Raw genomic sequence first — 26,838 nt, 5'->3', positions numbered from 1 at the left:
ATTTGTGTAATATATTATAAATTATAAAGATATTTGTAATATGAAATAGATAGTACAATTATTAAAAAAAAATAAATATTTTTATATGGCATAGACCAAAAATAAAAAAATAAATACTTTATTAAAATACAGACTAACAGAGTAACTATTATTAGTTTTTATAATAAATAAAAATGATTAATGTATTTTTTAATTTTTTAACTGAAATAAAACGAATAAAAAAGAAAAAGCACAAATTTGAATAGAGGAGGCAGAAAGGAGTATATAAAGTATAGAAGGAAAATATTGATAATATAGTAGGAGTGAGCAGAGGGAACAGTGCAACCTAATTCATTGAATAACACAACAAAATAATTAATCAGCGCCTGACGAAACAACTCCTCCATCTTTGTAAACTCCGCCATCACTCTGCGGACCTCCCGAAGCTCTCTCGTTCTCCACTCACCCCACTATTATAATCATAATATATATCTGCGCTTCCCTTCCCTTCCCCAAATTATTCTCATTTCGCTCGCTCTCCACAATGAACTCTGCCATTTCTCTCTCGCTTTCATCGACGATTTCCTCCCGATCCGCATTCGCCAACCCCGCCGGTAATGCGTCTCTTCCAACGCCTCGCTCGATGCGATTCTGCGGCCTTCGGAGAGAGGCGTTTGATCCGACGCCGTCGTGCTATCTTGCGTCCTTGCGTCCTTCTCGCCCCAATTTGTGTTCGAGGCGCTCGGATTTGAGCACTATCTTCGCCGCGCTGAAAGGCAATGGCTCACCCTCGGCCAGTGGATTCGATTACGATCTCGTAATTATCGGAGCAGGCGTCGGCGGCCATGGCGCTGCGCTTCATGCCGTTGAGAGGGTAATGTTGATCTAATGTTCGGTTTTATTATTTATTATTTTCATTTGAATTCAGCTGCTGCCGTCAAATCTCCTTTAATTTTATTTCACGTTCTTGGGAATTTGTGCTGATAATCTCTCATCGTTTATTCATTTTCCGGTGTGCTTTAAGCTCATTGAGAATGTCTACTACTTTTAGGCATGTCTTACTATAACATTTCTAAGATTACCGTAATTTGGCTTATCACTATCCAAACATTACTCTGAAAATGATGCCTTAACTCTTACGACTGTTTGCTGCTTCCATGTATTGAGCATTGTTGGTCGTCAAACGAGGAGAAATGACTCCTTGAAACTCAAAAAATTTCCTATCTCGTGGCATTTACTAGCTGCAGTATTCACTTTCATATTTTTTTCCTTCTCTTCAGAAACTATAAACAATATGTTCAGGTGTAATGTAAAAGCTATTACTAGTTTGCTTTCTTTATTATTGATAATGACAGCCCAACTCCTGAAATTACAATTTTCTGAAGATGGTGATATGGTGACAATTGTTGACAGATATTTATCTACAATCCAACATCCCGTCATTCAATATTATGATTTAGTAAAAGTCATGATGAAATTTTTTGATTGGTGTCTTTTATAATGATGCATCTGCATTAGGAATACATCTTATAATTGGATATGTTGTTCTGTTTGACATTATGCAGCTATTGAGCTATAATTGCATGTTTATTTGGGTTTTAGGTAATCTTCCAAATATTAAATTCATAAAAATTGCAGGGATTGAAAACTGCAATTGTAGAAGGGGATATCATTGGAGGAACATGTGTGAATAGGGGATGTGTTCCATCTAAAGCGCTTCTGGCTGTCAGTGGACGCATGCGAGAGCTTCAAAATGAACACCATATGAAATCATTTGGTTTGCAGGTATTTTGTTTCTGTGAAATCTGATGCATGCAACTTTTGTTATTGCAAACCCCTGCAATAAGGCAAAGACATGCAGTATTAAATACATTAGTTTTGTGCTGCTTGTGCTGACTAGGTGCATCAAGCATAAAATTAATGTTAAAACAACATTGAACTTACTGTTCAGTTCCAGATTGCCTCATAAACTGAAACGAAAAGGTTGTGGATTTGTTCTTTATCATTTCTATTGGTGAAAGTAGAGTATGAACAATGTTCATTGTGCTGATTGTTTTGTTCTTTTTTATTTTTTTTTTTCCTCCTATGTATTGTGTGCTAAGGGATTCAATAGTTGTGGGTGTATTAATGCGCATATATGCATTATTGATAATGATTTGATGTGAATAGTTATGAACATTGAGTTTTGAATATTATAATGAGAGATTTTGCAGTGTTGTATATTTAGGAGTTTTTGTGTGTCATGGTTGTGGAAAATAGCAAGCAAACATAATTCATGCCATTTGACCCTTTGTGTATTCTACTTATTTTTACTTTTGTTTTGTTTTGTTTTGTTTTTTCAAATTTTATTTATTTTTTATTTTTTGGGAAGAAACTATCATTGAGTCATATTGATCTTCTGTAAAGTAGAATCTAGCATGTCGAGTTTGAAGACGTGGATATCAAGGGGACCTTTGGATAGAAATTATTGACAGTAGACTGGGACTGCAATGAAACTAATTATGATTATGCTTCCAATTTCCTTTCTCTTTGAGCATTTCAATATCTGAGTGATGAGCTACAGAGTAGAGTTAGTTATTAATGTTCAGTTGTATATTCCAGACATATTGAGGAAGATATGTTAAGTTGTTAAACATTATTTGCTATTCTGTAACAAGATTACTATGTTTTCCTTTCTAAATTTTGTTTCCTAATTATTTACCACTAAATGCATTATGCTAGGTTGCTGCTGCTGGATATGACAGACAGGCAGTTGCAGATCATGCAAACAATTTGGCTTCAAAGATTAGGAGCAACTTGACCAATTCATTGAAATCTCTTGGTGTTGATATATTGACAGGTGTCGGTACAATTTTGGTGAGTCTACATATTGAATCCCTGAGAGTCAATTGTCCTTGACTATGGCAATTCCAATGTAACTTCACAACTATTATGTAATTGTAGAGAAACATTTTTGTTGATAGATCTACTGTAAACAGGGTCCACAGAAATTGAAGTTCGGAAAAGGAGATTCTGGAGACAAGATCATAACTGCAAAAGATATAATAATTGCTACTGGGTCTGTTCCATTGGTGCCTAAGGGAATTGAAGTTGATGGTAGAGGCCTGACTGCACATTATTGTTTCATGTTATCTTAACATGTTGCATTCTATTACTAATCTGACTTAATATTTTCGGTATTCAACTTTGATATACTTCATCATCCAATTTCCACCTCCTATAGGTAAGACGGTAATTACCAGCGACCATGCCCTTAAATTGGAATCTGTTCCTCATTGGATTGCCATTGTCGGAAGTGGTTACATTGGTCTGGAATTCAGCGATGTATACACTGCACTTGGAAGTGAGGTGTGAATTTTATTTTTTTTTCCCATCTATCATACTTAAATCCAGACTGTTTCTTTATGTTCCACATTCAAATTTCTTTATGGTTAGAGTAAAAGTTTTATTTCTTCCTTTTCCCATTCACTTTTCTTTTTCCACTTTATTGGGCCGGAAAACCTCATTAAATGAAGATCCACAGTATGGAAATTTGATTCTGCTCATGATTCACATAATTTTTAATAGCTGCCACATATTCGTTATTTGAAAATTTGCCTTATCTGTGAATGATATTTTAATCTAACCATTTAGTGGATAGGAAATGTTCTTTTATCATTACACTTCAAAAACAACATGAACAAAATATTTAAATCTCATCGGTGTTAAACTGAACAGGTTACATTTATCGAGGCTCTAGATCAACTGATGCCAGGATTTGATCCTGAGATTGGAAAATTAGCACAGAGAGTCCTCATCAATCCTCGGAAGATCGATTCTTATACTGGTGTATTTGCTAGCAAGGTGCTTAAATGTTCAAATTACTCTGTGCAACCAAACAATTGTAAATGGGTAAGTAGGTTTTAGTACATTTTTCAATTTAATAAATCTCATGCCATGTACAGATCACTCCGGCAAAGGATGGAAAACCTGTACAGATAGAGCTGATTGATGCTAAGACAAAGGAACACAAAGATACTTTAGAGGTTAGTATTGAGCTCTTTCTTCTGAAATATTCCAATCATCCAATGTCTAAAATGTTGCATCATCCTCTAGCTCATGACATGTGATTTTTAGAAAGTCAGTGTGTACTACTAAAGAGCACACTGCACAGATGTTTGAGTTCTTCTTTGTATAAAATACTCGAGAAAAGTTTGAGAAATTTGACAAAAGTTGGAGCACACATGATGTGCATCCAATGTTCTGCTCTCCGATTCATAGAACTCTCTAACTTCCATATTTTATAGTATTCTCACTTGGAGTAATCAGTGAATTTCATTGAGTCGTGCCAAAAATTAGTGCACTGTTTACCCAATTTAACTTGTTTACTACTCAAATTCTATTGCAGGTTGATGCAGCTCTCATTGCAACTGGAAGGGCTCCATTCACTCAAGGGCTTGGCCTAGAAAATGTTAGTCTGATAAGATCTTCGTGTTGAAGAGCTTCATTTTGCAGTATAATTTGAAAATTGAGAACCAAATAATCCAATTATGTTCAATTTTGTACAGATTAATGTACAGACACAACGTGGATTTGTGCCTGTTGATGAGCACATGAGAGTGATTGATGCAAGTGGGCAGTTGGTGGGTCTTCTGTTTGATTTTGTTTTTTTCATTCCTCGGGGCTTTAATTTGAGTAAATTAATGACCCATGTTGACCCAAAGTTATTATTAGGTTCCTCATTTGTATTGCATTGGAGATGCTAATGGGAAAATGATGCTTGCCCATGCAGCAAGTGCACAGGGCATCTCTGGTAATTAACTTTTATGCGAAATCTCTTATTATCTGTGTTGTTCGTTACTCAACTAGTTGGTGAAATTTTTTGCAGTTGTTGAGCAAGTTTCTGGGAACAACCATATTCTGAATCATTTAAGCATTCCAGCAGCATGTTTTACCCATCCAGAAATTAGCATGGTTGGATTGACGGAGGTATATGCATCCATCTGGAATATTTGGTTTGTGCATTGTTTGCTTAAATTTCTACTTCTATTATTTAAAAAAAAAAAAAAAAAAAGAAAATGCTCGCAACTTTGATAAATTTTGTTATGTTGATTTGATGGTAATGTTTTAATTTTTCCATTCCACTCTTTACTGAAATTTTATGAACATGCAACTGTCATCTTGCTCTTTTTAAGTAAAGCATATGTTTTGTTGTTTGGATAAGTGGAAAAATTAAATAATGGGTAATAAGGAGCATGAATCAGATTAAGGTAGATACTTTGTGATTACTTAATGATGGATTGGTAAGTGATTCATCATGCTTAATTTATGGCGATGCTGTGCAGTTTAAAGTTTTCGAATGTGTATTTACATATGAGTGGTAACAGGTATAACTGCAATTTGACAGTAGACATGTAGGTGTGTTGTTTTGTTCTGAAAATTCTAGGGGAACCCTAAACCCTAAACCCGTCTTATAAGTAAATTAGAATGAAATTGTAGTTTATTTTTAACACTTGAGATTCCTAAGCATGTAGTATAGTTTCCCCCTGCTAAATCTCTTCATTACTTTTTAGCCTCAAGCAAAGGAAAAGGCTGAGAAGGAAGGATTCGAAATAGGCATTGCCAAGACAAGTTTCAAGGCCAATACAAAAGCCCTTGCCGAAAATGAAGGAGAAGGACTTGCTAAGGTGTGTATAATATTAGATTAAGTGAAATACTTAACGGGATTGGTTAACACTGCTCTCTATTCCTTTTCTCAAGATTTCCTAATCAGATCCTTTAGAATGGGAATTTAGGAGTCACGTATCTGATATTTGAGGAAGCATATATTCAGGCTTAAACATCCAATCTATGGCCATCATACAGAACTGATAATTGAACAATAGAACACAAGGGAAGAAACCAGGATGTTTAGAAGTGCTGAAGATCTACAATTTTGTTTACTTACTCTATATTTTCGTGTACAGTTGATATACAGACCCGACAATGGTGAGATCCTTGGAGTTCATATATTTGGAATGCATGCGGCAGATCTCATACATGAAGCCTCTAATGCCATAGCCATGGGAACATGCATACAGGTGACACTTTTCTCTCTCTCCAGCAAATTAAGTATAAATTATGTAGGGAAAGTTTCAGATTCTTATTCTTTTTTTGTTGTGTTCATGTGGGGCACCGTGCAGGACATCAAATTTGCAGTGCATGCGCATCCAACATTGTCTGAAGTGCTAGATGAACTCTTTAAGTCTGCAAAGGTACCCACCCTAACCCAATTATTGGCCTTTTCTAATTCCTAGTGATGAAAATATCAACCACTGTGATAACATATTACATTGGTATTTCACCCATTTCCGTTTCTAAAGTCAATCAACAGCATTCATGCACATTCTTAAGTTTTCTATTTGGTCCTCCGAATGTAGCCAGCCAAATAACAAGATATTCATATTAGACTGCTTGCCGGTCTATTTGGCCTAAGCTAAGGGAGACTCTGAGACTGCAAAGTTTTATATAGATAGTTAAATAGATAGATAGATATAGCTTGATCCCTCATGTACTTGCATGCATATTATATAAACTGCAGGTAAAGATGAAACCATCTTTAGGACCCCCCAAACGGAAGGCCCCTCTCATTTTCCGATGGTTGTTTCACTAAAAACACTACTGCTCTCTCACTCAGCATATTCATATTCTGCAAATTTATTGCCATTTGTATTCTTTTCTCTTCTCTACTCCAATTTCTGTTTTGTGAGAGCACATTACTTACCACTTCCACTGCAGGTTAAAATCAGCACTGGCTCTTCTAATACAGCAGCAGCCCAGCCTGTAGCCGTCTAGTCTAGTCTAGTCTAATTTATGGATTCCATTGATTCTGAAGGCTGCCATGCGAGAGAGAAGAAACACCAGAAGGACAAGGTGACATGCTATTTAAACTTCCCGAACAGAATGCTTGTTTCACTTCTCCATTCATCCATGGATCCGATCTTTATTGCAACAATCATAATCATCCGTGTGTTGTAGTATGTATGCATGCATTTATTTGTCTCAGTTTTGTCAGCAATCAATCAATATGATAACAGCAATAATGATAATAATATACGTATGGCCTGCCCTCTCAACGCTTTGCTTTTTCTTGGCACAATGATGCAACTGGCTTCGCTTGAAGTTGAAGTAGGGGGGGGGGGGGGGGGGGGGGGGGGGGGGGGGGGGGGTTTTATGCTAGAGAACTTAAAACCTTTTCATTTATATTGATTTGGTCAAATATCCCTGCCTGCTCTGAACTCATTCGATATATTAATTAATATATATACATATGCTTCAGATTTCACATTCATGTAAACAGTCTAGTCTAATATGGTATAACAAGTTCATATCTTGCCTATACATTTGAATTAACTACTATATATTGATTTATACGGAACCTCCAAATTAGTTGTAGACTTTTGTAGTTGCCTGCTTGTTCAAATATGAATGAATGACTGACTATCCAACTGGCACATTGGGAAGTATTTTAAAAAAATATTTATTTTTAAAAAAATATTTATTTTTATTTTTATTGGCTTCTCGTCAAAAAAGCAGGATGTAACTTTTAGGTTTCAAAAGTGTTTTTTAAGAAGCACATCAGAGGATACTTCTATAAAAATAAAAGCAATTTTACTATCTAAATTACAATTTTACTAATAATAATAATAATAACTAATTAAATAAATAAGATAAAATAAGAATAAAAATAATTAATTTATATAAAATTTAAATGTAATTTTCTTTTAATTATTATATATACTCCCTCAATTCCAAAAAAATATTCATTTGCTTTTTGAACGTAGTTTTAGAAATATTAGTATTATATTAGAATATAATAGAAATAAAATAGAAATGACTAAAATAACTTTGTTAGTACGTGTGATGCAAAGGTAACGGGGGTATTTGTAATGTTAGGTAAACAGTATAGTTATAAAAAAGGAAATGGATACTTTGTTATGAAACGGACTAAAATGAAAAAAGGGAGTATTATTTATTTTAATATAAGTAATGGGCATTTGAGCAATTAATTAGTGGGAACACGCAGCTGCTTTCCGAAAGTGTAAACCTCCGATCAGACTTAATACTCTGCAAACTAGACCTGACAGACAGACGTCAGTAGTTTGAAATCATGGCCTTACGTTCATAAGTTAACTGCACACCGCTAGGTCATCCTCACTGGATTATTATTATTTTTTCTTTAGATTGTTGCATTTATAAATTTTTTTTCTTGTTTTTTTTTTTTTTTATCCATTTTTAGTGGTATAACTTTGATAGTTTCCATTTTGTTCTTATGTATATGCGATAGTAAAAGTATTGATATAACACAAATTAGAAAGAATGTCCAGCATGATGGCAGGTTGGTGCGGGATAAAATATATTTTGGGCAAAATTGCCATAATTTCTTTGTGGTTTCGAAACTCAGCGTAAATTCCTCCTTTATTTTAAAAATTGTGTGACGTCCTCTTATACTTTAAAAAATATTGTATGAAATCACTTTGTAGTTTCGAAACTCAGCATAAATCCCCATTTTACTTTACAAAATTGTATGACGCTCACTTATACTTTAAAAAATATTGCATAAAACCCCCTGCCATGCAAAACATATAGATAGGAAATCATCTTCTTATTGCATGAGGAAAGTTCCATGGTGGTGGGTTTCATGGAACGTTTTTTAAAGTATAAGGGGTATCATGCAATTTTTAAAGTACAGGGAGATTTTACGCTGAATTTTGAAACCACAGGGGAGTTATAAGCAATTTTACCTATATTTTGTTGAATCTAGTTTGGAGATTATTAAGTTCAATCAAAATTTACTAAGAGCTCACTTGAAAAATAGCGGTGTTGAGAGTTTTTACCTCATAAAAAAATATATATAATAAATAAATTAGGTAAAGGTAGTTTTAGAAATTTTGAGGAAAAATTGACAGGTAGTACAAGGCATTGTGGTAAAATAAACGTGTAGTAGTCAATTTAATTTGGTTTGAATTTGTCTGAGAGTTAAGCAAACTGAACTCAAATTAAATTAATTTATTAACTCAAAATAGGTTTGAATTTGGGGGGTTAACCTTTTGTCAAAGGTTATTATTATTATACAAAAATATACTCATTTCAGGTATTTTTTTTCTTCATTAAATAATTTTATTTACTCATAATTTTAATAATCAATTTGTCACGGTTCTTTTTAATTTACACAATTCTTTTTTATTGAATTTTAATACTCTTTTAATAATATCGTATTGTTGATGTCGATTTTCAACAATAAAAAACAAAATCCGAAAATAGAGATTATCTTCGAATTTGATAAAATAAAATGTCTGAGATTTAAGACATCATACGATACATAAATAAAATAGAAAAAAAATAAATACTAAAGACTGTAAAAGTAAAATGGTGATCTCAAAAGAAATTTCACTGAATTTGATGTTGATTGAAGATCCTTTCCCAGAATAGACCCAAATCTTTAAATATTCCCTAAAGAAACGTTTTGAACCGTCGTCTGGTCGGTTACAGCAACCGCCATCAACCGCCCACTAATTCCTCCTTCATTGACACGTGTCTTAACCATCTCGCTAACTGCTCTTGTCAATTACAGGACTTAACTGGCTCAACCGACCGCCTCTGAACACCTTACCTCCTTAAATGGGCGGCTGGCCCATCCGACTACTCAGTCGCCCACGATAACCCCTGGCTCCTTAGACGGACCGCAGGCCAACCGACTCCCTTGAGAAACCCCTTAATCAACTGGTGGGCCTAACGACGGGCCCACATCTCCTCCTATTTTGGGCCTTTTACCCTAATTATAAATTTCGTACGTAACTTCCCTTAACCGTCTTAGAATTGCTTTTCATCCGACCGGCACACCTGCTGTTACGTCTCCTCTTGTCCGCCTTCCACTTGTCCGACCTCTCTGTCTGCCATCTCATCTTTCTTCGCCTGACCACCTTTTGACCGACCTCCGTATCGACCGTCTCATCTTTCTTCCCCCGACTTTCTTTTGTCCGACCTCCGTGTCTGCCATCTTATCTTTCTTCCCCCGACTTCCTTTTGTCCGACCTCCGTATCGGTCGTCTCATCTTTCTTCGTCCGACTTCCTTTTGCCCGACTTCCGTATCAACCCTCATCTTTCTTCGCCCGTCTTCCTTTTGTCCGACCTCTGTATTCACCGATATCCTAATCACAGGTTTCTCCCAAAAAAACTTATTTCTTAATAACACTTGGACCGTTTGGCTTATTAACAGGCCCATTGAACTATACATCAGTCCACAACCCTAGGCCCATTCTCGAAAACCCTGCACATTGGTTTTTTCTTACTCAACAACTTGCCTCCTCCCGCCCGACTCCTAAGCGTCACTTCTCGTGACATTTAGGAGTTTGCAGTACAGTGCTATCATTACACTGTTTCATATCATATCGTGGGGTTTATGTAAAACCCTTCTCTCACCCTTCCATATTTATGCACTCAAAATCTTGAAATTCTCCTTTTTATACGACAACCCCGGGTCTTCATCGGTTGTCCCTCAACCGACCTCCATCATCCGAGGCCACGTCAGCCTCAGATCCGACCTCCATCATCCGAGGCCACATCAGCCTCTGATCCGACCTCCATTTATCGCGGACTGGCGGTGGCCTGCGCGTTGGTCGATCTCGCACTACCATTTTGTCCTTTAAATCCACTTCGAATGAGCCATCTTTTCTGTCCCACTTCTCAGCCACCCTATTTTCGTAGATTGTGAACTTATCATCCTGGTCAAGCTCTTGTTCCTTTGGCTTGCACTCCTTCCGTTTGTCGTCTCCTTCATCATTCTTTTTGTGGGCTCTGTGAAGAACGCACAGACTTCACTGCTGCAGTAGTTACTTTTGGAAAAGGTTGTTGTTCTACGTCCAGAGTAATATATTTGAATCATCCTGCCTTGATGGCCTTTTGAATCTCCTTTCGGAATTGTGTGCATTGGCTTGTATTGTGTGTAAAGGAATTATGCCACTTATAATATGGTCTTCCTTTGATTTCTTCTTTAGTGGCCAATCTTTGCCCTTTTGGAATTCGGATCTGTCCATCTTCTGTCAGTAGAATATCAAAGATATCGTCAGCTTTCGAACTGTCAAATATGGGTTGGTCTCTTCCTTCAGTTCCTGGTAATGACTTTAATTTGGAGCACACATAAGGCTTTCCAGAGATGATTCCGGCTGCCATTTCTTCTGTTTGATCAAAATCAGGGCTATATGTTTCCGTTTCCATACTAGTCATTTGTTGAACTTTATTATGCCTGAAATTTTGATCTTTTTCTCTGAAAAAAGACTCTAAACGTCCAGCCTTGGATGCAAGACTTGCCAGATCTTCTACATCATGTGCAGTGAATGCCTCTCTCAAGCGAACATGCATATTGCGGATCACTAAATTGGTCATCTCTTTTTCATTGATTATTGTAAGACATCGTCCTTTCATCAATCGTACCCTTTTGATGAACTGCGAGGCTGACTCTTTTGGACATTGTTTCATTTCCAACAAATCGGTAAGAGAAACGGTTGGTAAAGAGTTGAAGAATCTAGCATGAAATGCCATCTCTAAACCTTCTCAGGTTTGTATTTGTCCAAGTGGTAAATTCACAAACCACGAAAAAGTTGTCCTGGTAAGAGACAAACCAAATAGTTGTAGTTTATAAAAAGGGTTATTACCGACTTCTCCTAATTGTGCTGTAAATCGACCCACATGTTCTATGGTGGAGGATCCATCTTCTCCTGAGAAAGCATGAAAGTCGGGTTGTCGATAATTCCTTGGGAGCGGATAATCGTTAATGATCCTTTCTGGAAAAGGTCTTTGATAGGCAGGGCGGTTGGCCGCATAAGGATTCAAACCAAAATGAACCCTCAAAACATGCGCAATTTCTTCAGGATCCAAACGAGGGTGTTGATGATCAGGGATATGTATGGGATCATGCATATGTCCTCCTTGTCTGTCCTCCCTTACGATATTCGGCTGAGTATTATCAACTCTTGGTCCCAAAGGAATATTATTTGGGAAAGTTACAGGAGCCTTTCCCCTATCTGTTCGGTTAAGAGTTGTGGCGCTAGGTACTGTACTATCAACATATGACGGCCCTGCAAAATTTGCTTGTAACCTTGATGGTGGCATCCCCGAGGTTGACTGGGTGGGTTGAAGAGTAACCCTTGATAGAGCTTGATCTAACATGTTTTGCATGAGATTTTGTTGCTCACGCAACATGTTCTACATAGCCAAAGTTTGCTGATTGTTCAAATGTTGAACATACGACACCCAATCGGCAGGTACTTGGGGGACTTCCCCTGCATTTGGCATGGCATGTGGTGAAATGGTTTCTCCCGCTGGTGTTGAAAAGACTTGGGGTTATGAACCCGCCATATGGATCTTTCCGATGATTCAGCCGGATCTCAATCGTATGAAATTCTCTCTTGATGTAGGATCAACAATCTTGTCTTTCTCCTACTGTGATAGCCAATTTGTTGTTTGATTTTTCCAACAAAATAAAGTAAAATTCAAAAATATTATCGAATTTGAAAAGGGAATTTATTTGTAGCACAAAGCAGTCAAATACATGAAAATAAAAGGTGACCCCCAGAAGGAAATTTGCAATCAATTTTTGCTTTTTCTGAAAATTGAAGATCCTTTCCCAGAATAGACCCAAATCTTTAAATATTCCCTAAAAAAACGTTTTGAACCGTCGTCTGGTCAGTTACAGCAACCGCCATCAACCGCCCACCAATTCCTCCTCCATTGACATGTGTCTTAACCATCTCTCTAACCGCTCCTGCCAATTACAGGACTTAATTGGCTCGACCGACCGCCTCTGAACGCCTTACCTCCTTAAATGGGCGGCTGACCCATCCGACTACTCAGCCGCCTACGATAACCCCTGGCTCCTTAGACGGACCGCAGGTCAACCAACTCCTTTGAGAAATCCCTAAATCAACTGATGGGCCTAACGACGGGCCCACATCTCCTTCTATTTTGGGCCTTTTACCCTAATTATAAATTTCGTACGTAACTTCCCTTAATCGTCTTAGAACTGCTTTTCGTCCGACCGGCACACCTGTTGTTACGTCTCCTCTTGTCCGCCTTCCACTTGTCCGACCTCCATGTCTGTCATCTCATCTTTCTTCGCCCGACCTCCATATCGGCCGTCTCATCTTTCTTCCCCCGACTTCCTTTTGTCCAACCTCCATATCGGTCGTCTCATCTTTCTTCGTCCGACTTCCTTTTGCCCGACTTCCGTATCGGCCCTCATCTTTCTTCGCCCATCTTCCTTTTGTCCGACCTCTATATTCACCGATATCCTAATCACAGGTTTCTCCCGAAAAAATCCATTTTTTAATAACACTTGGGCCGTTTGGCTTATATTCAGACCCATTTAGGATCCCACTGCCATTAACAGGCCCATTAAACTATACACCAGTCCACAATCCTAAGTCCATTCTCGAAAACCCTACACATTGGTTTTTTCTTATTCAACACATATTTTATTTTTACCTATCTTATTTTTATATTAAAATATTAATACTATTTTTTAATCCCCTTCTCCACACAAAATGCCATATGAAGCCAGACAGAGGGCTTATGTTTGATCTCGTTACAAATAAAACAATCATATCTATATATTCACAATAATTTTGAAACGAACATGTTTAGTGTTTATAAGGTTTGGTTAGCATGTAATTCATCAAAAACATCCATGTTCTTAAAGGTGAAATCAAATATCATTAATTTTATTTTTAATGGGATTAAAGATAGTTGGACTAATGTTTTGCATTATATCACCATGTTCGAACAAATAAGCAAAAATCATATTGAACGAACAAAAATAGAACTTAAAGGGTGTGTTTCTTTGGTATTAGTTTGTGAAGATTTGGTTTGAATTTGAATTTTTTGGTAGTTTTGGGAAGATGCGTCATTTGGATTAATAGGTTTTGTTTTGGTTTGAGGGGTTTTAATAAATGTTGATTTGATAGGTAATAATGTAATGATGTAAAGTGTATTAAATTATATTTATATAATTAATAATAGTGTGATTTAAGTATTAATTTATATTAATTACAAATAAATATTTTTATTTATTTGTATTATATAAAATTTTATTATCTACAAAATGACATACATATTATATATATTTTATTTTATTATAGTTTATAACTGCGGTAAATCGTTAATTAGTTAAATATACAATTTTTTTATAATTTTTTAGTGTTAAAAATTTTAATTTTTATGTATTTATATACAATTTGTCTCCTAAAATTATTTAAATCCATATATACTTCTGTCATTATTATTTATTTAAATTTATTAATTAAATATTAAATAAATTATAACATTTTGCCTCGGGTATTTAGATGCTAGTTTCGTCACTGTATCAAAGTATCTATTTAAGATATGTTGGTTTAAGAGCATATACACTAAATTGAATTATTTCATGAGGCGGTAGGAAGAGAATGGATCGAGCCTATTATTATAGGAGGTCTTTTGAAAAAAGAAGATAGTATAGTGGCTTAAGCAAGAAAGGTATTATGGAAGCTTCTTTAATTAGGTAGCACCCACGAGGGTTAAGAAGACTTTATTAATGAAGCTTGATAGGAACTTATAAGGGTTTGCAAGGTGTTAAAGATTTAATAGAGATATTTAATAAGACTTGAAGGTGATTTAATGAATGAAACCCTAATGGAAAATATAGGGGTGAAAAAAAATATAACAAATACTTTATATTATTATTATATTCTAAAATTTGGATATTCAATCTTTTTTACGGTATGATAAAATCGGTCGAAAAATAGGCGAAAAAGTCCCCTAAGATATCCCAAAAAGCTCTTAGGAGAATATTTTGTGTATGTAAAAAAATAGGATTAGCGGAAAATCCACGGAAAGAAATAAATGAACTCGAAAATGATTTTAAAAATTAAAATTCCATTAAAACTTAATTAAGAAACTGGAAAGTGCAAGCTAAATTAAAAGAAAACCCGGAAAAAAGCATAAAGGAGCAGAAAGAAACAAAAAAAAAAAAAAGGAAAATACAAGAAAAATAAAAGAAAATAAAGATAAAAACGGATAAATGCTTGGAGTTGTGTATTGGATTGATCGCCTTCTTATCTCATTTCTCCTTTGGCTTTTATACTTTCAAGGAACTTTGTAATTTCACTTTATTAACTTTCCATAACTTTCAACATCATTTAAAAATCATTCAAGACGCATGTAACTCACATAACTTCCAAACTTCTTTAGTAGTTGTCGCATAACTCCAAGTTTCTTTAGTGGTTGACTACTTAATTTCTCTCTTAGCACTTGTCAACCACCGAAATTGCTATCTTCTCATGCAATAAACCACTAGCTTTCAATTTTTCTTCCACAAAATGGGTTTCATAAAGCTTGTAACTTCACTTTATTAATTGTTCACATCCTTCATTATCATTGAAGATCGTTAAGGCATCACACCTCTTATAATTTCAAAGTGTCTTAATTGATCTAGCCTCAAACTCTACCACTACTTGCAGTTATAACCTCAAAATCTTTAACTAATCTGCCAGCCCCCATCTCTTCCTTCCACAAAATGGACTCCAAAACCAATTGGGCCGATGTTATTCTTTGTTGAGCCTTGGTAGACTTGGACTTCTTTCAATGCATAATCTAACTATCCTTTTTTTGGGTTGAGCATAACTCTTTTTTTGTCCGGATTCTGCCATCTTCCTCTTGCATTTTTTTGGTCATCGTTCTCTTCATTTGGGCTTGACTTTATAAATCCGTCGATCGCCCATTAATCCATCCGACCTTACTTCTTATGTGATTCTTCCAAAATAAGGAAGATTGTTTTTGGTAGAACAGATGCCCGAAATACTATTTAGATGGATTGGACTTCCAAAAGCATCTAATATTTTTGTAAAAGTTTTATTTTTCTCTAAGATGTTCCTCATCAAATCACCATTAGCGGCGGAACGGAAAGCCAAAAACCCTTATTGAAAGCAAGATTTCTTCTCTATCCTTGCGGACTAGTGTTAGCATTGTTTTTTCCCCTCTTTTTGAGCCCGAAGGTGTAACTTTTTGCGCCCATATACTTGATTCCGCCTATTGGTCTCACTTTTAGTTGCATTCTTCATCATTTTTTCTTATTCGTTTTCAAATCTAGCTCTTCCATATTCTTACTACACGAGGGTAAGGATTTCTCCTCATTGGAAGCAAGTTAGAAAGCTCACTACAAAAAAATGTCTAATTAGCTATAATATTTTTAACTATAATTTTTTTTTTAGTTAAAACGTATCATTCAACAACAAAAAATAATTTCATCGCTAAAAATAAATTATGTACTACAAAATTAATTTCGTCCCTAAATTTTTTTTTGCTACCAAATCTTATTTTCATAGCAAAAGATTTAGCTACAAAATCATCTTTCATAGCTAAAACCATTTGGCTATAAAACTCATGAATATTTTGTTGCTAAAATTTTTTGTAATAAATTTTATTTTTGTAGCAAAATGATTTTATTTATAAAATTATATTTTCGTAGTCATATCTCTTTTCTTAACTTCATCGCAAAAAACTATCTTCCACTACAAAAGTCAAATTTTTTGTCAATGATCTTCTTTACCAATGCGGTATAGGTGACAAAACTCATTTAATCGTAAAAATCTTTTTGCTACGAATTTATTACCTTTTACTACAAATTTTTTTGTAGCTAAAATTTTAACTTTTTTGTAGTGGCTACGGATAGGTTGGTGGTAAAGCTTGGTAAATGATGTTGCGTTCGATGGGGATGATATCTATTTTTCACCATTTGGGTCACCTTTCGGGAGCGGAAACTCCTTAATAATCAGCAGGCCCTCAGCGGATTTAAGCATGCAATATTTATCCTTCGGACCACCTTTCGAAAGCAAAAAATATTCATAAATTGTCTGCTACTCAGCATATTTAGCAATCTATTCAGCGGATTTAGTACTTTGTTTTTTCACCTGATATGATAGCTCTTTAAGCCGGTCTCCCCGCTTTCGGACAAATTGGATGTCATCAATCTTCCGGCCGTAAATCGACCTTTGTGCGGATTTTGAATTTCTAAGTGATGAAGTTGTATTACTCCCAACTTTAATAATCTTGTAACATTATGGAAAGTGGATACATGTTAAGAAAATGACATGTAATTTCGATTGAACAAACCCCAACAAGGGGATCTGCTTCTGCCTCAACGATCTCCACTTTATCGTCACTTTTAATATTTTTGATATTCCGTATTGTTGACAACATTATGATATCTTCCAAAACTCCTCCATCCACCAAAATATTTCCTACAACCCAGCCATAAAAAGAATCTGTGAGAACAATTTCAAATGCCACGTGACCTCCTTGGTAAGCTTCTTGAAAATCATATTCTCCACCCAATTTTTTGGCTGATCTACCACTAAAATAATGAAACATATTTTGGATTCCTTTCTTATGATCATCGAAAGCCTCAACCTTAGACTCACAGTTCAGTACCATAGTGATGGAGGATTCTCCAAAAGGGTTCAATTTGGATCAACTAGAAAGCTCACTATTAGATGAAATCCGCTTAGGCCTCTATTCTTAGTATGGTTGTAGATGATGACATAGGTCCTCATTGGATAGATTATGCGTTCCCCTATGATTTTGATGTGGAAGATTTCAGTTAATATTTTTGATATTCCGTATTGTTGACAACATTATGATATCTTCCAAAACTCCTCCATCCACCAAAATATTTCCTACAACCCAGCCATACAAAGAATCTGTGAGAACAATTTCAAATGCCACGTGACCTCCTTGGTAAGCTTCTTGAAAATCATATTCTCCACCCAATTTTTTGGCTGATCTACCACTAAAATAATGAAACATATTTTGGATTCCTTTCTTATGATCATCGAAAGCCTCAACCTTAGACTCATAGTTCAGTACCATAGTGATGGAGGATTCTCCAAAAGGGTTCAATTTGGATCAACTAGAAAGCTCACTATTAGATGAAATCCGCTTAGGCCTCTATTCTTAGTATGGTTGTAGATGATGACATAGGTCCTCATTGGATAGATTATGCGTTCCCCTATGATTTTGATGTGGAAGATTTCAGTTAGTACTTTCCTGATGCAACAATTCCTGCTCTATCGATTCCGCCCGACATTGGTGATGCACTTTATGCTTCTCAACCCTTGAATTATGTGGTGAAGGTTAATTCCATAGTACGATTCATTTAAGAGGCTTAATGGCCTGATTGATCCTCGCGAATATAGCCTTCCAATGTGGCTTCTAAATCTCCTGTAATATTGATAAGGCCGGTGCTTGGGTTTGGTTCGACTGTATTCTAACGGAGTTAATGAACATGAGCTGAATGTGGCCCTCCTAGCCATTATTCGAATTTGGACCTTATTTTTTGTTCGGAATAAAGTCAGGGACCATAGGGCACCTCTGCCCAACATTTTTGACTTCTTAAAAGCTTTTTATCACAACTAACAACATCATAAAACAACTTTGGGAAGAAATAACTTCCAAGCTGCCTTTCTTGTTGATCCTCCCAATTTTTTTCACTTGGAAGACCTGGGAAGGAAATTCTGGTGCTGGTAAGTCACCAGTGGCAAGCGGTAGTATATGTTGGAATCCGTTCTTTGTGATGATTGCTGGTGGCAAAATTCCACTTTGCACTTAGGGTTCTTACACTTTCATGTTATAAAATAGAGGCGGCTCATTCTAGGAAGCTTACGTGATATCAATAAATTGAGAGGAACCTGATGGAAGTCGATAAAATAATAGCTTACTCTGGGGAAGGCATGATTAAATCCTTTCCGTATTCTCGCATTTCAGAGAAAATTACGGTTCTCAATAATTCGATTCGAATAGGTTGTTGGCATAGCAGCCTTGCAAGTTTTTTGAGAGCGTCATTGTACGCTCTTTGAATCATTTTCTTCGAAGAATCTGGATCTACTACAGGATTTATTGGAATATTTTTCTACTATCCTTGTGGTTGATCTGCCACTGGCATAACTTGTTGAACTATTTCCGCAACATCTTTTTCTTCCACATAAGAAAGAACCTGAAGACCACATCCACCACTGTTGGATATGGTATATTTTAGATTGGTAATGGAAGAATATTGTAACACTCCGGCCTGCTCAAACCGGAGCGTCACCGCCACGCCACACCGTAAGGCTCGTTCATTAACCAACTAGCCCTACGTTGTGGCGCTAAGGCTAAAATAACCATTACAAAATAACTTTTTAGAAATTTTTAATTAAAGCGCACCGGCTTATCATTTAAATAAATAAAGTTCGAGGTCAAAAGCATAAGTTGGAAATAGTTCTTAATTTCAAAAATATTTTAGAAGATAAAGTAGTTATAGTTCCCCTGATGGATCATATGACGTGGATGCATCATTTAGGTATAATAGAAACATGATCACCAACAAAAAGGTTGTAAGAAGAGGGTCAACACAACGGTTGAGTAAGCGCAATTAATCGAAGACAAATTAATACGATATAATGCCAAAAAATCATTTGATGAAGATAATTTGAATAAGACGACACATATCACATAAGGATAACTCACACACACGAGTCTTTTAGCGCCTCCCGTATATCTCATTTTCATTCTTAAATAATAGTGATGAGCACATCACGAAGAAAACTCCACTAGGCCTTAATCAGGGCCGGCTCGACCCGGTTTTCCAACCTTATTACTTCGTATAACACGTCACATAATTTCACATAACAAACATAGGGTCATAACCCTCAAAGGAAACTCCACAATGTGTACATAAGGGTTCGAAATCCAAAGTACACGTAAATCAATTTATTATTAGTTGGCGAGGGACGCCATACGGTCCACAACCCTCTAGTCTCCAATATAACATACCAAAAGCGGATTGTACGCTATCCATCCCTCCATCATGGATGACGGTCTAAAGACCTTTCCATCGTGAATGACGGGCACCTCGGAATCACCCTAAAAGGGAACCCGCCATCTCGATCCCTCGACCTAGCCCATTCGGGATCTAGTTCAAGGTTAGCTAGTTATCCTAAAATACCGGTATACCCTCACGTGTTTGCAAGGCACAGAGGTGGAAGGCTATGCCTTATCATCCAAACAATCGACGAGTTGATCGGACTCGACGGGTAGTTTCAATTACCAATTTGACCAAATACTCAACATGCTCTTAGGCAAATTTCATAATGAGTGTTTTAAACTCAAAATATTCCAATTGTCAACATTTAACCATGCAAAGTAGGATATTAGACCCAACAAGTTCGTTATGATCTCACTTTATTTCGCCAAATAAACATTCGAAAAATATTTCAATCACAATAGGCATGGTCTAATTCCAAAATTCATAATAAACAAATATAACCGTAAATCTTTTTCCAAAAACTATAATTAGGTTAGGGCAAAACTAGGGTTTCAAACTCATCCCATAAATTCCACGATTTTCAATTTAGAATCCAATAATAATCTTCACATAAACATTATAATCAACTTCCTAGAAGAAATTAGCAAAACCTAACACTTTTAAGGCAAACCCATTTGGCAAGAATATTGAAAAAGATATCAATAGAAGGGTCTAGGGATTAGAACATATCAATCTATCTAAGATTAATCCCACTTACCTTAAGAAAATAGACCAAAATGAAGAGTTTTGGTGAAGAAGAATTCCAAGGAAAAGAGGGGAGGGGACTGGCGGCTCCTGGCTGCTGTGCTGCCTCTGTTATTTTCTTTTTATTTTATTTTATTTTATACTTTATTAATATAAAATACTTGGACTCATCTTCTATATATGTATAGGCACTCTAACCTGGATACGCTATATCTTAACAAACTATGATACGCTATATCTTATCAAATCTACACCTGGATATGATATATCTTAACAAATTATGGATAAGGATACCTAAATTAAGAGATACAAATAAACTAAATCTAGTTTATTATTTATTTTACCATAAATTCAATTTTACTCATAATTTAAAGCCAATTCCTTAATTTCTTATACCAAAATTTCAAAATAAATTAGCCCCAAAATAATATTGTCCGACTCCGGCGTCGAACTCCGGCAAGTTCTGGCGAACTTCTAGCGAGTATTTTTACGGGGTATTACATCCTCTCTCCCTTAGGACATTTTGTCCTCGAAATTGATCTCCTAATAATGACTAGGCCTAATAAGCTCTCACTAATCAAATAGCATAACCAATGCACATAAACACATGGAACGAACACTAATCAAATAGCATAACCAATGCACATAAACACATGAAACGAACACTAATCAAATAGCATAACCAATGCACATAAACACATGGAATGAACATAAAATGCAATGCATGCCATGAATGCACCCAAACCCGACTAAACCCATGATCTAATTGATTTTAGAAATTCCGAAATCTTCAAGTTTTATTAACCAAGAAGCATGAGCCTTTAACCTAGGCTCTGATACCATCTGTAACACTCCGGCCGACTCAAACCGGAGCGTCACCGCCACGCCACACCGTAAGGCTCGTTCATCAACCAACTAGCCCTACGTTATGGCGCTAAGGCTAAAATAACCATTACAAAATAACTTTTTAGAAATTTATAATTAAAGCGCACCGGCTTATCATTTAAATAAATAAAGTTCGAGGTCAAAAGCATAAGCTGGAAATAGTTCTTAATTTCAAAAATATTTTCGAAGATAAAGTAGTTATAGTTCCCCCGATGGATCATATGACGTGGATGCATCATTTAGGTATAATAGAAACATGATCACCAACAAAAAGGTTGTAAGAAGAGGGTCAACACAACGGTTGAGTAAGCGCAATTAATCGAAGATAAATTAATACGATATAATGCCACAAAATTATTTGATGAAGATAATTTGAATAAGACGAAACATATCACATAAGGATAACTCACACACACGAGTCTTTTAGCGCCTCCCGTATATCTCATTTTCATTCTTAAATAATAGTGATGAGCACATCACGAAGAAAACTCCACTAGGCCTTAATCAGGGCCGGCTCGACCCGGTTTTCCAACCTTATTACTTCGTATGACACGTCACATAATTTCACATAACAAACATAGGGTCATAACCCTCAAAGGAAACTCCACAATGTGTACATAAGGGTTCGAAATCCAAAGTACACGTAAATCAATTTATTATTAGTTGGCGAGGGGCACCATACGGCCCACAACCCTCTAGTCTCCAATATAACATACCAAGAGGGGATTGTACGCAATCCATCCCTCAATCATGGATGACGGTCTAAAGACCTTTCCATCGTGAATGACGGGCACCTCGGAATCACCCTAAAAGGGAACCCGACATCTCGATCTCTCGACCTAGCCTATTCGGAATCTAGTTCAAGGTTAGCTAGTTATCCTAAAATACCGGTATACCCTCACGTGTTTGCAAGGCACAGAGGTGGAAGGCTATGCCTTATCATCCAAACAATCGACGAGTTGATCGGACTCGACGGGTAGTTTCAATTACCAATTTGACCAAATACTCAACATGCTCTTAGGCAAATTTCATAATGAGTGTTTTAAACTCAAAATATTCCAATTGTCAACATTTAACCATGCAAAGTAGGATATTAGACCCAACAAGTTCGTTATGATCTCACTTTATTTCGCCAAATAAACATTCGAAAAATATTTCAATCACAATAGGCATGGTCTAATTCCAAAAATAATAATATTTAAATATAATCGTAAATCTTTTTCCAAAAACTATAATTAGGTTAGGGCAAAACTAGGGTTTCAAACTCATCCCATTAATTCCACGATTTTCAATTTAGAATCCAATAATAATCTTCACATAAACACTATAATCAACTTCCTAGAAGAAATTGGCAAAACCTAACACTTTTAGGGCAAACCCATTTGGCTAGAATATTGAAAAAGATATCAATAGAAGGGTATAGGGATTATAACATATCAATCTATCTAAGATTAATCCCACTTACCTTAAGAAAATAGACCAAAATGAAGAGTTTTGGTGAAGAAGAATTCCAAGGAAAAGAGGGGAGGGGACTGGCGGCTCCTGGCTGCTGTGCTGCCTCTGTTATTTTCTTTTTATTTTATTTTATTTTATACTTTATTAACATAAAATACTTGGACTTATCTTCTATATATATATAGGGACTCTAACCTGGATACGCTATATCTTAACAAACTATGATACGCTATATCTTATCAAATCTACACCTGGATATGATATATCTTAACAAATTATGGATAAGGATACATAAATTAAGAGATACGGATAAATTAAATCTAGTTTATTATTTATTTTACCGTAAATTCAATTTTACTCATAATTTAAAGCCAATTCCTTAATTTCTTTACCAAAATCCCAAAATAAATTAGCCCCAAAATAATATTGTCCGACTCCGGCGTCGAACTCCGGCAAGTTCTGGCGAACTTCTAGCGAGTATTTTTACGGGGTATTACGAATATGATTTACTAAGCCTCTTACTAGCAGCTATAGTCATGGGCTTTTAGGAAATTTCCCAGCAAGTACTCCGACTGACCGATTAGTTGAAACCGGCTGATCTGCCGCCACACACAGGGTTGAATTTGGGTTGACATCCCTATATGCACTCAATGGTGGTATATATGGAGATGCACTTTGCTATGGTACATTTGAAGTCCCTACAGTCGCCACTCTTTCCATGGTCATCTAACCCCCTACCGAATAGAGCACTGAAGGTGCCAGAGGAAAAGATCCCCAAGGAGCCCTATAATAAGATGGTAGAATAAAGGATTATTGGATCCATGACATCTAAAGTGCCCATGATCTAGAGGGAAAAATTCTTTGACGTATTTCCTCTCGAGACACTTGATTCTCCAACCAAACTGTACCAGGTTAACTTGCCCCCAAGTGGATTGGACGATTTGAGAGGCAATACTACTAGACGATCCGACTCCTCATAGTAAAGGAATAATTGTTTCTCTAACTGGATTTTGTGGCCAAATTTCTCTTTAAGGGGATGAAGAGTCTTGAAAAACTATATTTGTATATGATTTGGCTTCCTCAAACGGATAAACCTTTGTTGACCATCTTTCCGACGCACCATATCAATATTACAATTGATTTTCCATATGAAAAGGATGATGCTTTGAATTTGATGAAAGTGAAGCGAGACAAAAACAATTGTGGTCCCCACTAGATGTGCTAATATTGTATATGAAAATTCGGATATTTAATTTTTTCGACGGTTTGATAAAATCGGTTAGAAAATAGGTGAAAGAGTTTCCTAGGATACCCCAAAAAATTTGTTAGGAAGAATATTTTATGTTTACAGAAAACAGGATTAGCGAGAAATTCACCAAAATAAATGAACTTGAACTTGACTTTAAATTTCATTACAATTGGATTAAAAAACCTTAAAGTACAAACCAAATTGAAAGAAAAGTAGGGGAGAAAAAAAACATGAAGGACTAGAAGAGAAATAATAGATAAAAAATAAAGGAAATCTAAAAAAAAAAGATAAAAAGAAATAAACTCTTGGAGTTGTGTGTTGAATTGATCGTCTTCTTCTCTCATTACTCCTTTGACTTCTATACTTTCAACAATTGTAACTCTACTTCGTTAACTTTCCATAACTCCCAATATTGTTTAGAGATCATTCAAGGCACATGTAACTCACATAACTCTAAGCTTCTTCAATAGTTGACCACTTAAGCTCTAACCCACCACTTCGTAACAACTGTAACCACCAAAATTATTTGATGATTTATCACTTAATTTCTCTCATATCACTTGGAAATCACCAAAATCGCCACCTTCTCATACAAGAATCCACTAGTCTCCAACGTTTTTTCCACAAAATGGGCCCCATAAAGCTTGTACATTCACTTCATTAATTTTTCCCAACCTTCATTATCATTAAAGATCATTAAAGCATCATAACTCTTATAACTTCTAAGTGTCTTATATAATCTAGCCTTCAAACTCCACTATACTTGGTAACGGTTATAACACCCAAATCATTAACTAATCTGCCGACCTATTGCATCTTCCTTCTACAAAATGGGCTCCAAAATCATTTGGGCTGACATCATTCTTTCTTGGGCTTTGTAGACTTGGGCTTTTTTCAATACATAATCCAGCTACATTTTTTTGGATTGATCATCACTCCTTTTTAGGCCGGAGTTCACCATCTTTCTCTTGTATTATTTGGGTTATTTTTCCCTTTATGTGGGCTTGGTTTATAAATCCGCTAATCTTCCAATGATCCATCCAATCTTACTTCCTCTTTGATTCTTCCAAAATCAAATAGATTTTCTTTTTATAAGGGTAAATTATACAAAATCCCTTGTATTTTAGTAAAAATGCACAAAACACCATGCATTTTATTTATTGCGTGAAACCCCATCGTGTTAATTTAAAGTTTGCATAAAATACCCTCATTGTCCAAAACTGATATTTGATTCTAAACAAAGACCTAAATTACACAAGTTTTATACAAATAAAACACGTAGAATATCTTAAATAATTTTTTTGAATAAAATAAATAATAATTGACCAATCATTTATTTTTATAGTATTTTTTTGTAAAAATCAGATAATAGTTTTTCTTAAAATACCTATAAAATGAAGGACTAATAAATTTTTTTATTTTATTCAAAAAATAATTTAAGATATTTTATCGTTTTTCTTTGTATAAAACTTGCATTATTGTATTCATATTTACAATCAAATATTAGTTTTGGATGAAAAGAGTGTTTCATGTAAACTTTACATTAAAACAAAGGAGATTCACGCAATAAATAAAATACGGAATATTTTATGCATTTTTACTAAAATACAAGGGGGTGTTATATAGTTTACTCTAAAAAAATTTGCATGGTACAATACCGTACCACTGATCTTCGATATGGTAATGGACGATCGAACTGCACTCATGCCTCTCCCGCGTCAAGTTGACCGCCCCCCCCCGGAAGAAGAATAGCTAAGAGTTTGCATATTATAATATACCGTTCCACACCAAAGTGTACTATATATGCTACATAAATATACCAATGTTCAATATATATAATTATTGTGGTATATGCCAAAATGTCGAAAAAAATGAAATAACCAAATATCAAAATTAAGTAAAATTTTATATTTCTAATGTTATTTTTAATTATGATTATTTTAATATTTTTAGTTATTTTTATTTTTTGGTATATCGATAATTTTTCGGTATATCATTTATTTTGATTTATTTTTGGTACAATATACATTATACCGATGTATCAAAAAATCGATAAGATATGATAAAAAATTAATACGGATCGGTATAAAAAAATTTTATACCACAATTTGCGTTATATCAACTTAAAGTATACCGAATGGATCGGTACAATATCGTTATAGCATTCACTTGTACTGGTATTTACATTATAGTATACGATATGGCGTAAAATTTATGGTATATTGTACTGTGCCATGCCTAGTGTAACGTGCCGGAAGCTGACACGCCCGGCACCCAGGCCCAAAGGCCCAAGCCAGCCGTCCCTTGTGCGCAACAAGCCTGAGTATACCATATAATGCGAGATAAATAAGGCGGGATGCGTACCTACACTAAAGACATGTCGTTGATTAGCCGTACAGGACCGGGGCTCGCACACATGGGACGAACTATGACCGAGAACCTGGGTAGAAATATCAATTCGTGACACTAGGAACATTCATGAAGAGTTAAAATGGTAGAGAAGCTTAGAAATAAATGTTGACGGATAAAGAACTGGTTCACCTATGGTGTTGAATTATATTTTCTTTAAATCTTAATTCGGACAATGATATCATTATTTATAGTTTAAATTAAGCATTACAATTATATAATATAGGAAATTCTACAAATGATTTTTTAATTGTGATTGACATAAAA

General features: G+C 35.5%; 1 protein-coding gene across 1 annotated transcript; it reads left to right on the top strand.

The window, feature by feature from the left end:
- The first annotated feature begins 346 nt into the window (after positions 1–346).
- On the top strand, positions 347–7,073 carry LOC127261244 (dihydrolipoyl dehydrogenase 2, chloroplastic). Its single transcript, XM_051289497.1, has 15 exons — positions 347–853; positions 1,618–1,764; positions 2,701–2,835; positions 2,958–3,075; positions 3,203–3,327; positions 3,697–3,822; positions 3,924–4,004; positions 4,367–4,429; positions 4,527–4,601; positions 4,693–4,771; positions 4,847–4,947; positions 5,532–5,645; positions 5,925–6,038; positions 6,141–6,212; positions 6,736–7,073. The coding sequence occupies exons 1-15, from the start codon at positions 524–526 to the stop codon at positions 6,790–6,792; spliced, it is 1,737 nt and encodes a 578-aa protein (XP_051145454.1). The 5' UTR covers positions 347–523; the 3' UTR covers positions 6,793–7,073.
- The last annotated feature ends 19,765 nt before the right edge of the window (positions 7,074–26,838 follow it).

The sequence above is a fragment of the Andrographis paniculata genome, unplaced genomic scaffold, assembly GCF_009805555.1.
Source record: "Andrographis paniculata isolate CXL003 unplaced genomic scaffold, ASM980555v1 Contig62END, whole genome shotgun sequence".
NCBI lineage: Eukaryota > Viridiplantae > Streptophyta > Magnoliopsida > Lamiales > Acanthaceae > Andrographis > Andrographis paniculata.
The sequence above is the reverse complement of the archived record's forward strand: the minus strand, read 5'-3'. Positions and strand labels throughout refer to the sequence as shown.

Excerpts from the sequence above, each read along its gene's own strand:
- LOC127261244 (XM_051289497.1), top strand. The coding sequence starts at position 524 with ATGAACTCTGCCATTTCTCTCTCGCTTTCATCGACGATTTCCTCCCGA. Across the intron at positions 4,602-4,692 it reads TTGATGCAAGTGGGCAGTTG|GTTCCTCATTTGTATTGCAT; the intron begins GTGGGTCTTCTG and ends AGTTATTATTAG. Across the intron at positions 4,948-5,531 it reads GCATGGTTGGATTGACGGAG|CCTCAAGCAAAGGAAAAGGC; the intron begins GTATATGCATCC and ends ATTACTTTTTAG.